This window comes from Nansenia antarctica (assembly GCF_963989245.1).
Source record: "Nansenia antarctica genome assembly, chromosome: 5".
In the NCBI taxonomy this organism is placed as follows: Eukaryota; Metazoa; Chordata; class Actinopteri; order Argentiniformes; family Microstomatidae; genus Nansenia; species Nansenia antarctica.
In genome coordinates, this window is record NC_137690.1 from 48392267 (window position 1) to 48405119 (window position 12853).

General features: G+C 46.1%; 1 protein-coding gene across 1 annotated transcript; it reads left to right on the plus strand.

The window, feature by feature from the left end:
• Positions 1 to 404: 404 nt before the first annotated feature.
• LOC308158072 (extracellular calcium-sensing receptor-like) lies at positions 405 to 12481 on the plus strand (the record flags this gene model as incomplete). The annotated part of the gene is made up of 12 exons (XM_080531664.1): positions 405 to 410; positions 7323 to 7549; positions 7817 to 8108; positions 8331 to 8573; positions 8714 to 8809; positions 9027 to 9339; positions 9493 to 9665; positions 9813 to 10043; positions 10301 to 10424; positions 11055 to 11248; positions 11470 to 11748; positions 12053 to 12481. 12 exons carry the CDS (start codon positions 405 to 407, stop codon positions 12479 to 12481), a joined length of 2607 nt encoding a protein of 868 aa, XP_080387790.1.
• Positions 12482 to 12853: the final 372 nt, after the last annotated feature.

Consider the following 12853-nt stretch of genomic DNA (forward strand, 5'->3'; position numbering starts at 1 on the left):
AGAAGAAGACCAAGAAGGAGCCAAGGGGAAAAGGGGACGACAGGAGTGACGAGGAAGATGACAGCAAAGATGGCCGTGAAGACTCAAGAGATGACGACAGTGCAGATGAAGGCTACCACGCTCAGGTCAGGAAGATGATAGCCACAGCCGAAAGGAAAGGTGGGAGAAGACGCCCGGAGAAAGCGGAAAGAGAGGAAGAAAGACACCACAGATGGCTGAAGGAGCAACGAGAAAGGGAGGAAGAGGAAGATTGTCACCGAATGTCATCAAATACATTAAAGAACTGTCCAGTGCTGATTCGGGGTAACAAGATGGAATATCATCCGTGGCATCATACAGATCTGTCTGAAGTGATAGAGAAGCTCCCCGTTCTTCAAGATGGTGGATACCCGTGGACTACTGAGATGGACGTGAGACTGACAGGAACGCAGGCCGCGATGGGAGACCTGAAAAGACTCTTAGCTTTTATTGCAGGATTGGATACAATGCAGGAAATATTGATGAAGGCAGGACTTCATAGATATATCAATACATCAGTTTATGATCCAGAGCTCTTCGCAGCAAACAGAGGCAAACTGTGGAAAGCAATCAGGGAGATCTACCCTACTCACATTCACCCAGACAATGTCATTATGAAGCCACTGGGGGGAGATGAGAATCCCAGGGGTTTTGTTGCCCGTGTGCACTCTCAATGGAGAAGTGTGACAGGGAAAGACGCTGAAGATAACCCCTTAGAAAAATCCATAATCAGGGAAAAAATACAAGAAGGGCTTCCTACCCCAGTTAAGGATAAGCTAGCAGAAGTGGTGGGGCTACGACACATGAACAAAGCTGTTTATATAGACCACGTAGCTCATCAAGTTGAGTTATATCGAAAGAATATTCAGATACAGAAGACACGAGACGAAGAATCACTCAGAATATTGACTCATGTGCAATTGACTGAAAGCGAGAGGAACATAGAGGGAGTGCAGGCTTTAGCCCCACAGCAACAGCCACCTGGAGTGCAGACTGCTACCTACCAGTCCTACTCACAGGGGCCACAAGGGGGGTATCCTGCTACTTACCAGTCCTACCCACAGGGGCCACAAGGGGGGTATCCATACCCACAAGGGCCACCAGGGGTGCAAGCGGTTCCATACCAGATGTACAACCAGCCTGGCCAAGGACCACCACCAGGGGGATGGACAGCAGCAGGGAAGGAGATGCTAGAACCATGTTACCAATGCGACCAGAATGGATATCTAGCCTGTACCTGCTGCAACAGGCCCCAGGGGGGCGCAGGGGGGAGCCAAGGAGGAGGATATTGGCCTCCTACTACACCTGCTCCAGGAGTGATGAACCCTTACGGAGGCCCAGCAGCTGGCCTATAGGGGTGCCCGGAAGATCCGAGTGGGAGGTGCCAGCTGGTGGTGACAAAGAAGCCTGAAGGCGCCACGCACCTTCCTATGTCTAGAGAATATGTGAAGACAATCGGATTTGAGGGAATTAAACAGCTGATTCCTACAACTGAGCTTGTAGACTTAGAGTACAAGGGACAGAGAGCAACTCTGTCAACACTTGTGTCAGAACACACGCCAACAGGGCTGCTAGGGAGAGATGCTCTATGCCAATTGAACTGTACAGTAAAATGCACACCTGACGGCTGCCAGGTGACGGTGCCATCCGATGTTCAGATTCCATCGACAGCCAGAGTGATTAAGCATAGAACAGACCTACAAGCTTTGCCTTTAAAGGGAGCTGATATAGAATATTGGGTTGATGGGTCTTGTTACCGGGTAGGAGAAACTTTGTGCGCTGGGTATTCCTTAGTTAAAGCACAGAATTCAAAGTTTATTGTAGAACAGGCTGAGGCAGTTCCTCAGCCTTGCTCGGCTCAGTTGGCTGAGTTGATTGCCCTCACAGAAGCATGCAACTTGGGAACCGGACGGAGAGTGACAGTGTACACCGACTCTGCATATGCACATAATGTTTGTCATTTTAATGGAGCTGTATGGAGGGGGCGGGGTTTTAAGAGAACTGATGGTACGCCTATACAGCATCACACACAGATCATGAAGCTGTTACAAGCCATGATGAAGCCAAAGGAATTAGCCATAGTGAAGTGTGCCACACACAGGTCTGACTCATCACATGTCACACAAGGTAACAGGGCTGCAGAAGATGCAGCCAAAGCCATTACAGGAGCAGACAAGGCAGGTAAAGGTCTTCTGGTCACACATGAAAAGCAATTACAGGGCATGGTCACACTTGAGGATTTATTGATGTTACAGAGTAGAGTAACTACGTTAGACAAGAACGTTTGGCTAGCAAGGGGGGCAAGTCAGGATGACACAGGTCTATGGAGGAATCATGAGGGGTTGGTTGTAGCACCCTCAGATTTAATAGGCATGTTAATACGGGAAGCTCATGGATTAGCACATGTGGCTAGGGGGGAGGTAAGACGCAAGATCACCAAGAAATATGGGTTTTGGAGTCCATATTTGATGGAACAGATTGACCATGCTTTAGGTCAATGTGGGGTCTGTTGGAGAAACAACATCAGAGTGGGTACACCAGTGGTGTCTGGGCATATCCCTACCCCAATAGGGCCACGGGTGGTGGACAGGGGGGTGGATGTACAGAGTAGGCAGGATGTTGTGCCAACAGGTGCCGAGGTCCCCAGAGAACCTGAGAAGGAGGAGCTACGAGGAGATGCTGTGGTGTTGCCTGAGCCAGTGGCAATGCCAGCGTTACAGCCAGTGATATTACCGGCAATGCCTGAAGCCGAGGGGACAGTGGAAAGCTGTCCAGATGCCAATAAACCAGAAACCAACGAAGCAGAGAGTGTTGACAGTCTGGAGGTCCAGCCTGGGGGTGTCCAAAGCCTGGACACCTGTGCTACTGGGGATGCTGGCGAGTGCCTGCATCATGCTTCAGATGATGCTGAGGGCGACTCCCCAGACCTTGATCAGCGTGGGAGGGGACCAGGCGGCTGCCTGAACCTCAATGACACTGACGGACGACGACCAGTTAGGAAAAGATTAAAGACTATGAATAGGGTAGTGAAGCAGCAGATCAAAGGGAACGACGGGAATGGACAGCAGATGATAGCATGGCTGGAAACGGTCTTAGGGGCATGGGAAACTTATTTTGCTAAGATAGGAGCACCTATTATAGCAGACATGATTTTTGACTTTCTTAGGAGACAGGGCCTCATTGACTGTTTTTGGAAAATCAGTCACTCAGTCCACGTTAATGAACTTTTCAGAAGACTAGTCCTCATCTGAGGTGAAGATCTATGCATTAATGCATTCCCTTTGTCCTGTGCTTACTGTTGGGGAATTATGTGTTATGATAACTGAATGTCATTATTTGTGTATTGTTTGTGTATTTGTGTGATTGATGTCAGTTGAGAAGTGATGTGGTGGTTATGCAAAGATAGGAAAGAGGTTCTGTTCCTAGCGCAACGAAAATGGAAGCTCCTGACTATGAAAGTGTTATCAATCTGAGACAGCGGTAAAGGCTGTTCTCCAACTGGGTTCACGTGCTAGCAACCTCTGACCCTGACGCTTCAAGGACAAAGAAAACATCGGTCGTTGGAAGTTTCTGTATTGATTTGTGCATGATGAACTGTGTTTAGTTTAATTGTGATTGTTATTTTCAAGATTCTTTTTATTATTGGTTGTTTTCTATTTTTTTGTTTATGATATCTTTGGGTCCTAATACTGGTCCTGGGTTGGTCTGTGTTATTGTGCTTCTTGTGTTGTGTGTTGGTGTAGTTTTTCTGTTTGTTGTTGTTTATTTAAAAAAAAACAAATTTTTTTTTTTTTTTTCTCTTTGGTTTCTTAGCTGCAGTATGTGGGGTTTTGTGTTTTTGTTTTTGTTTTGTGGTCGTTTAGTTTCGGAACACCCTCTGGGTGGTCCGAGGGGGGATGTGTCGTATATTTTCTACTTAAACACACACATGCATAGATAGTATGATAGGGGCCCATATATATGCTGAAGGGGAGTGTTGTGCAATGTTGTGCAAATAGCCCCCTGAGTGTTGTGCAATGGCTCTTGTAATCTGACCAGCCCTCTGACTTCAGGCCATAGTGACATCACAGGGGACGGCCCTCTTGACCATCTAGGCGACTGATAGGATCACTGGTAGATATTTGCATAAGAGGGCAGGGATCTAGGGGACTGGGACAAAACAGCCAGGAAGGGAGAGAGCTTCCTCTTTTCCAGCCCAGGCCCACGGAGAACACATGTAATGTATATATCTGTCTGTAACTCTGATTAAATTGTCTTAAACTCAATAACTGTTCTTTGATTCATAACCAATAGGATAAATACACAACACAGGCACTGACATTTTGATATCGCCTAAATTCTATTTATCCAGCCCAACTGCCCAATGCTTTTTTTCCGGCCCAGTGTGATCAAAAGTAGATAATTCGGCGGCAATCCGCCCCATCTGGCAACCCTACGCACAGTAGCTAAGTACAGATGCTAGCTCTATGAAGCTCTCGAGCTAGCAACGTAACCTTGACCGTTATCTTAGTCTGCGATCAATATAAACGTTTTAAACAAACAACATCCATGTCATGTCAACTAGAATACACTAACAAACACTCCACATACTGCCAAATAGGATACATATGAGGAATTCCTCTCAAAGTGGTAAAATTATTATGGTTGTTACTCACAGTGACAGTAGTAACTCATGTTATCACGGAGAACTTTGCGATGAGGCTTGGCGGCGATTGAAGAATGCAGCCCAAGCCCACAGTTTACATATCCACAGGGAATCTCGTGCCTTTTAAAATAGTGCCTTTCAAAATAGAAATGCTTGAAATTGAATGGGTGGTGTCTGTAAATATGCAATATAAAGTGCATACATATAAATAAGACATACGTAAGTGAGCAATTACATATGTGCCACATAATCACTTCATTTCCAATTAATACTTTTCTGTAAAAATCTCACAAAAGGCCATCCTTAATATTTCAGATTTAATGCATTGATACAATACATCTAAATGAATAATATAATGCTAGGAGTTCTTTACTCATTTTCAGAGCTATCCATCAGAAAATACCTAAAAACTCAAATAAAACATTCAAACATAATTTACTCCCAAAGGACTGTTGCAATATGCTTGAGGGGGACAAAAGGATTGCTGAAAAAGTAACACACACACACGCACGCACGCGCACGCGCATACACACACACACACACACACACGCACACACACACACACACACACACACACACGCACACACACACACACACACACACACACACACACACACACACACACACACACAAATACCTTTTCTTCCTTAGGTGGGAGATCTCATCTCATGTTGAATTAATGTGTTGAAACACTTTCAGAGCCTTAAATACTGAAGTGGCCTGGTGTTAGTTACGATCTCTAACAAACATGCCTTGGGGATACCAATGAGATGACATTGCCCTTGATTGCCCTCTTTTGGGTTAAGGTTAACATCTTGAATGGTAAATAAATGTCCCCAGTGTTTACTCAGAAGTGAACCAGAACCCTGTTAAGGACTGACCTTGACTCATAATCTTATAGGTGTTATTCAAGAAATCTGGCGGTACTATATAACCTGCCCGAGGAATTTAGATCTTGACTCGCAATCTTATCAAACAAGAGACCCAAAGGGGCAGATTCACAGACAAGGTTTAAGCCTAGTCCAGGATTAAATCACACTTACAATGAAACATCTCCACCGAGGATGCTTTTTAGTCTAGCATTATTCTTAATCTGTGTCCATGAAACCAGCCCAAAAAGTCTCGTACTCAAACACATTTATTATCATTATTATTATTTTGTCTTGTGTTGTGTTGTCTTTGATGTGATTGTTTTTTGTGTCTGTGGGTTTCGTCTACTTCTTGCCACCTGTGATCTTCTTGTCTCGTGACAGTTGTCCTGTCTTGTATACAGTACGTCTGTCTTAACCTTCACTTGAGGTAACTGCAATCATTTTGTCGGAGTACATCAGTGACATGATGCAATATAAAAACAATGTTACTGACACATTCAAATAAAGTATACTTAAAGTACATTCATAAATTCCTAACAGTTTTTCACTGTGTTACTTTGTAAAGCCTATTTAGATCTTATATCACAATGTGTAAGAATTACATTATGTTTAAATGAATTGATGAGACAGCTAATAAAGATTACAGAATGTGTGCAAGCTGGAGAGTTCATGTTATGTCTGCCACTTTAACAGCCCCCAAGACACATCAACCAACATGATTCCCTCATCACCCCCCCCCCCCCCCTGCTCTCCCTCTCTCTCTGCGTGGGTGTGTTCTGTTGCTTGTTATGCTAAAATAAAAACATATGCCATGTGCGCCCCCCCCCCCTCTCTCTCTCTGTCCAGCCCTCTCTCTCCAGCCCTCTCTCTCCAGCCCTCTCTCTCCATCCACCCCTCACCACATCCAGCCCTCTCTCTCCATCCACCCATTTCACCACATCAGGCCCTCTCTCTCCATCCAACCCTCTCACTGCATCCAGCCCCCACCCCCTGAAACAGAATGTTCTATTAATGATATAAGGAAAAACAACATGAACTGTAGACTGTGTACTAAAGTCAATCAATGTTATTAAATAACAGGTACTATTTTTCTCAGTCTGTCCTGGGCTTCTTTTAAGGCCGTCAGTCCTATTACATCTAGCTCACATGGGCTTTCCCCAATTACTCTCTCTCTCCTCTTCTCTAATTACAAACCTCCCACCTGCCACTGCATGCCCCCACTAAATACCATGTATTTGTCTTTTTAGCCGAGGGCAATTCTTTCTCTATATCAGCAACTGCCCCTTTTCTCTCTCTGTCTATCTGTCTATCTGGCTGGCTGGACATGCCACACTGCCCACACCTCACTCCTCCACTCTCTATCTGTTCAACCAGGTACAGGTTGTCTGTAGATGCTGCGGTCTCCACTGGATATTGACACTGATCACTGATGCTCGGTCTCACTCACAAGTTGGATGGTGTCTGGTGTTAGCTACATCGGAGCTGTGGGTTGACTCATATTTGGGTCTATTAACATTACTGAATATTTGTGAATACTAATTACTAATTTTATATTTGGATAAATATGAACCATTTCATTATACGGGTATCTTTCTCACTGTTTGTAAATGTCTGGCCATGAGTGTTGATTGATTTTTGCTTGTTCTTTCTAACCATGTTTCTGTCATCTATCTCTTCAGGTCATGGCTACTTTGCTACATCCAGCAAACTGTGTTTATGCCTTTGTATTCAATTCTGTCCTCCAGTTGAGTGGTTCTCTGTCTGCTCTTGGTCAGCTCTCTCCCCAGGCATTGTGCCTCTCTGGCTGGCTGTGGCTGCTGTGCTCGCTCCATGGGGTGGGTGGTTCCCAGGGGCTGGGTGGAGGGAGGCCCTGTCGCCTCATGGCTAAGCCTGTCTCAGGCAGCATTTATCAGGCAGGAGATGTGGTGGTTGGGGGTCTGTTCCCTGTCCATTTAAGAGCACCGGCAACACAGTTTGAGTTCAGAAACATGGAGGGGAATGATACCTGTACAAAGTGAGTTATTTTACATGTGGACAGCATTTTTCGACATGCATAGATAGGGACAGTATATTCAGTTGTATGGAGAGTGTTTAACAGTATGTGTGATTTAGTATCTGAAATCACCCTCATTCTCCCATAATTTCTAATTGTCTCCTCCCTTTATTTCTGAATCTTCGTTCTACGTTCAAAATGATCTCCGTCTTTCTTAATCCGTCTCCTCTTTCTGCTTCTCCATCTCTCTCTCACGTTCTCTCTCACGTTCTCTCTCATCCACCTCAGGCTCCACCATCGTGGGTACCGCTGGCTCCAGACCATGATCTTTGCGGTGGAGGAGATTAACCGTAACCCTGCCCTCCTACCTAACCTCACCTTGGGGTACTTGGCTGCTGACTCCTGCCTGGCAGAGAGTACTACCCTGGGGGCAGCCCTGGCCATGGTGACTGGCCAAGAGGCCTCTGTGTCGGGCACAGAGTGTGGCTCGGCCCCTGAGGTGTCTGTCATTGTCGGAGACGCCCGGTCGTCAGCCTCCATCGTAGTGGCACAGACCCTGGGGGTCTTTGAGATTCCCATGGTGAGGCAAGGCTGTGGATTATTTACTGGTTTACCATTACAGTGACTCTCTTTTTTCTCTCTTTTTCTATGGCAGCATTTCCCTCTCCCCCTCCCGCTCTTTAACACATTCAAACTATCCATCCCCCCCCCCCCCCCCCCCAGGATTTACACTCTCTGTACTCTGTGTACCGCTGTACTGGTGCTGATACTATTTTTTGTTCTCCTCTCTGTCCTTGTCCAGGTGAGCTACTATGCCTCCTGTGCATGTTTGAGTGACAGCTGGAGGTACCCCTCGTTCTTTCGGACCATGCCCAGTGATGCCTTCCAGGCGAAGGGCATGGCCAGGCTGCTGCGTCTGCTGGGCTGGTCCTGGGTGGGACTGGTGTGTGGGGATGATGATTATGGCAGGTTTGGTCTTCAGATGCTTCTGGAAGAGCTCCGTGGATCAGGGGTGTGTATCGCCTACTCTGAGGTCATCCCCAAGGTACCATGTGATGCTGTGTCTTTGTCTTTTTCTCTCATCTCCCAAATGAAAGTGGATGTTCTGTCTCTCTCCCTTTGACTCTCTCTCTCTCTTTTGTTACTCTCTCTCTCTCTGATCTTTCTTTTCTCGCTCATCCCTAGGTCCAATCACAGAGCAGGATCAGAAGGATTGTCGACACCATCCGCAAATCGTCTGCCAGAGTCGTGGTGGCGTTTGCTATCTCACAGGACCTACTGGTGAGCTCCCTTATCACAGGTCACCCTCAGTCTCTGAAAAACTTTGCTACTCTTTTATTGTTTTTTCTTGACAATATCATCCACCCAGGTGTATCGTCATGCTTCAGCCTTTATTTATTTCTTCTTTTCTGAAAAGGACATTAGGATACTTTGCGTATGAAATGGTGCTATATAAAAAACCTTTAATTTGATTTGCTTCTCCCCATCCTATCCTCAGGCTCTGCTGGAGGAGGTGGTCCGTCAGAATATGACAGATAGGCAGTGGATCGCCACGTCCTGGATCACCTACACAAAGCTCGCTGCCCCTCAGAACCTCGCCACACTGGCAGGGACCATCGGATTCACCGGGCGGAAAGCGGACATCCCAGGCCTGGGCACATTCCTGACACGTCTGCATCCTGACAGTGCCTCACAAAAACGCGACCCTTTCCTGAGGGAATTTTGGGAAACGCTGTTTAGGTGCTCCCTTGGGCTTGACCTTGGCATGACCACATCTTCAAGGGAACAGTGTTCAGGGTCAGAAGTCATAGGTTTGAAAAACTGTTACAAAAGGAAAAACATATTATTCTTTCGGCGAACGCTTTTGACCAAAAACAACATTGTACAGCAATTTTCGTTCTGTGTTGTGTGTACTGTTGTGACTTGGTTTGTTCCTTGTGTTTCTGTGTTTATAACATGAACAGGTGAGGGGGAGAGTCTGTATGCGGACGTGTCCCAGTTGAGAGCCACCTATAACGTGTATATGGCTGTGTATGCCATTGCTCATGCCATACAGGACATGCTGGCCTGCCAACCAGGGGAGGGACCCTTCTACAACGGCCTGTGTCCAGATGTCAGGAAGCTTCAACCCAGTCAGGTGAGAGTAAAGACAGTCCTTGTACAATAAAACCTATTTGAGATGTTATTATTCTCATACAGAATTGTTATCTTTTAATATGTTTTTGTATGTTTTACCAACCAAGGACATTCTTCATCTTGTTTTTAAACCATTTTCCTCTTGCAGATTGTCCACTACCTGAGGGGGGTAAACTTTACCACACCTGTAGGGGAATCTTTGCACTTCGACCACAACGGAGACCCCCCTGCCTCTTATGACATCATCAACTGGCACGTGAACAAAAAGGGTACAGCAGAGTTTGTACAGGTCGGCCATTTTGTGTCCTCTGGGGGATCTGACGGCCAGTTTCACATGGACATGGAGAGAATGGTGTGGGGCGGTGGCGGTGGGGATGAGGTAAAACTGCTGGAGTCTACTGAAAATAAAATAAATGTTCAATATTTGTTTTGTCAAATTCCTCATAGTCCATCTGGGCTTCCAGAGCCAGCCTGTGTGAAGCCTGTGTGTGTGTGTGTGTGTGTGTGTGTGTGTGTGTGTGTGTGTGTGTGTGTGTCTGTGTGTGTGTCTGTGTGTAACCACTAAATGTGCTGAATGTACTGTCTAAATTAATGTGTAATTAGCAGTGCTCATGATGATTCCCCCCCCCCCATTAGGTGCCTGTGTCAGTGTGCAGTACTCCCTGTCCCCCTGGCACCTGGAAGGCGGTGCAGAAAGGGAGGCCAGTGTGCTGCTTCGACTGTTTGCCCTGCGCTGAGGGAGAGATCAGCAACGAGACAGGTGCTGTACCACTGAAGAGTCATTCAAGTCAAGAGAGAAGACTGCTGCAGATTACTTAGCTACATCATGAAAAAAAGACAACTTTAATTTAATTTGCCATTTAGCAGACGCCTTTAATCCAAAGCGATTTACAATTACGAATTACAGGGACATTCCCCCTGGAGTAACTGAGGGCTTAGTGCCCTACTCAAGGGCACACTAGTAGTGGTGTGGTTTCAGGCAGAAATCATGGTCTGGAGCCAGCGGTACCCACGATGGTGGAGCCTGAGGTGGATGAGAGAGAACGATAGAGAGAGATGGAGAAGCAGAAAGAGGAGACGGATTAAGAAAGACGGGAGAGATCATTTTGAACGTAGAACGAAGATTCAGAAATAAAGGGAGGAGACAATTCAGCAACCCTCCGATCACAAGTCCAACTCACTATCCACTAGACCACCACTACCCCACTACTTAAATATGGTCCTGAGAGATACTTTTTGCTCAAACTGTTATTTTGCACCTCAGATATGGTCGCTGTGTTTTGACAAGATTTTTAATGACAATACTTTATTTTCCCAGTTTGGGATTCTAACTCAAATGTTAATTTCAAGTCCAACCCAAATTCCACTTACCCTCCTCCTCCTCCCTCAGGATCGGTGGAGTGCAGCAGGTGTCCAGAGCGTTTCTGGTCCAACCGCGACCGTACGGCCTGTGTTCCTCAGCAGATTGACTTCCTGTCCTTCAGTGACACCATGGGAGTTGTCCTGGCCGTCATCTCTGTTGCGGGGGCAACAATCACAACTGCTGTTCTTGCCACCTTCTTTTGGCACAGACACACACCCCTGGTAAGAGAAGGCCTAGGATGAGAAAAACAATGCTTAGACAGATATCAAGTTGTACTGTGTTCTTGTGTATGTCTTCATTCACTGTGTTTTGAAAATGTTTGTTGATTGAACAAATTAATCTTCATAAAACAAACTTGGATTTACACTTGGGAATCACTTTTCTTAATGTTTTAATGTTATTCCAGTCATGACATCACTGACCCCTCCTTGCCTCATTTTAGGTGCGCGCCAACAACTCTGAGCTGAGCTTCTTACTCCTGCTGTCACTCAAGCTGTGCTTCCTGTGTGCGCTGGCTTTCATTGGCCGGCCGGTGGTCTGGTCCTGTATGCTGAGACACACTCTGTTTGGGATCAGTTTCGTGCTCTGTATCTCCTGCCTGCTCAGCCGCACTGTGGTGGTTCTGGTGGCCTTCCGGGCCACCCTGCCTGGAGAAAACATGATGCGCTACTTTGGCCCGGCTCAGCAGAGGGTGGGCATCTCCCTCTGCACCCTGATACAGGTGCTGATCATTGTCTTTCTCTTCAGATTTTAGACAGTTGTTCCTTCACAGTCTATGGTAAATTGTAGGTGTACTGTATGTCAGATCTTGAGTGGAGGTACATCCATAACGTTAAATTGGCTCAGTTGGTAGTCGATTGATACTTGTGCCATACGTGCTTAATATTAGCATTTTCTGTGAACGCAATGAGAAGTTACTGAACTATGTACGTTATTGTTGTGGGTATGGGAACTCCAGGGAACTGCAGTTTCATCCAATCGATCGAGAAAAAACTGTAAACTGAAACTGTCTATTTTTTTCCCAGGTTCTGATCTGTGTGCTGTGGCTGTGCCTCGCCCCACCTCAGCCTGCTGTGAGAGGGGACAGAGAGGGTCATGGGTCCAGGGTGGTCCTGGAGTGTGCTGTGGGTTCTGTGGCTGGCTTCTCTCTGGTCCTGGGCTACATCGGCCTGCTGGCCTCCCTCTGCCTCCTCCTGGCCTTCCTGGCCAGGAAACTCCCTGACAACTTCAACGAGGCCAAGCTCATCACCTTCAGCATGCTGATCTTCTGTGCTGTGTGGGTGGCTTTCGTGCCCGCCTACGTGAGCTCCCCGGGGAAATACACGGTTGCCGTGGAGATCTTCGCCATCCTGGCCTCCAGCTTCGGACTCCTGCTCTGCATCTTCGCTCCCAAATGTTTCATCATCCTCCTCAGACCGGAGAAAAACACCAAGAAACATCTGATGGCCAAATAAGACCTTCTGAGGTTTCAAAATATAGGCACTGTTCTATTTCATTTTTATTGAACATGGCACTTTTATTGACTAGAATATTAAAACTTTATTGTTTTGCCTCTAATGGCCCGTATCAAAGAAATCATTTTGGATCTTGTGTTCCCACCATTAATCTTATGTGTTTATTCATTCAGTAAGAATTGTGGTTTGTATAGCCATTGTCTGTACTCAAGTCATCTAGTTCTTCATCATGAGTTATTTCTCTGTCATCTGTAAAGATTTGACTGCACATGAAAAAAACATTTCATATCATGCCAATTGTGTATAAAAAAACATAAATAATACTTTGCTGTTATTTCACCACATCACCGTAAAGCCTTTCAGATCTCGTAT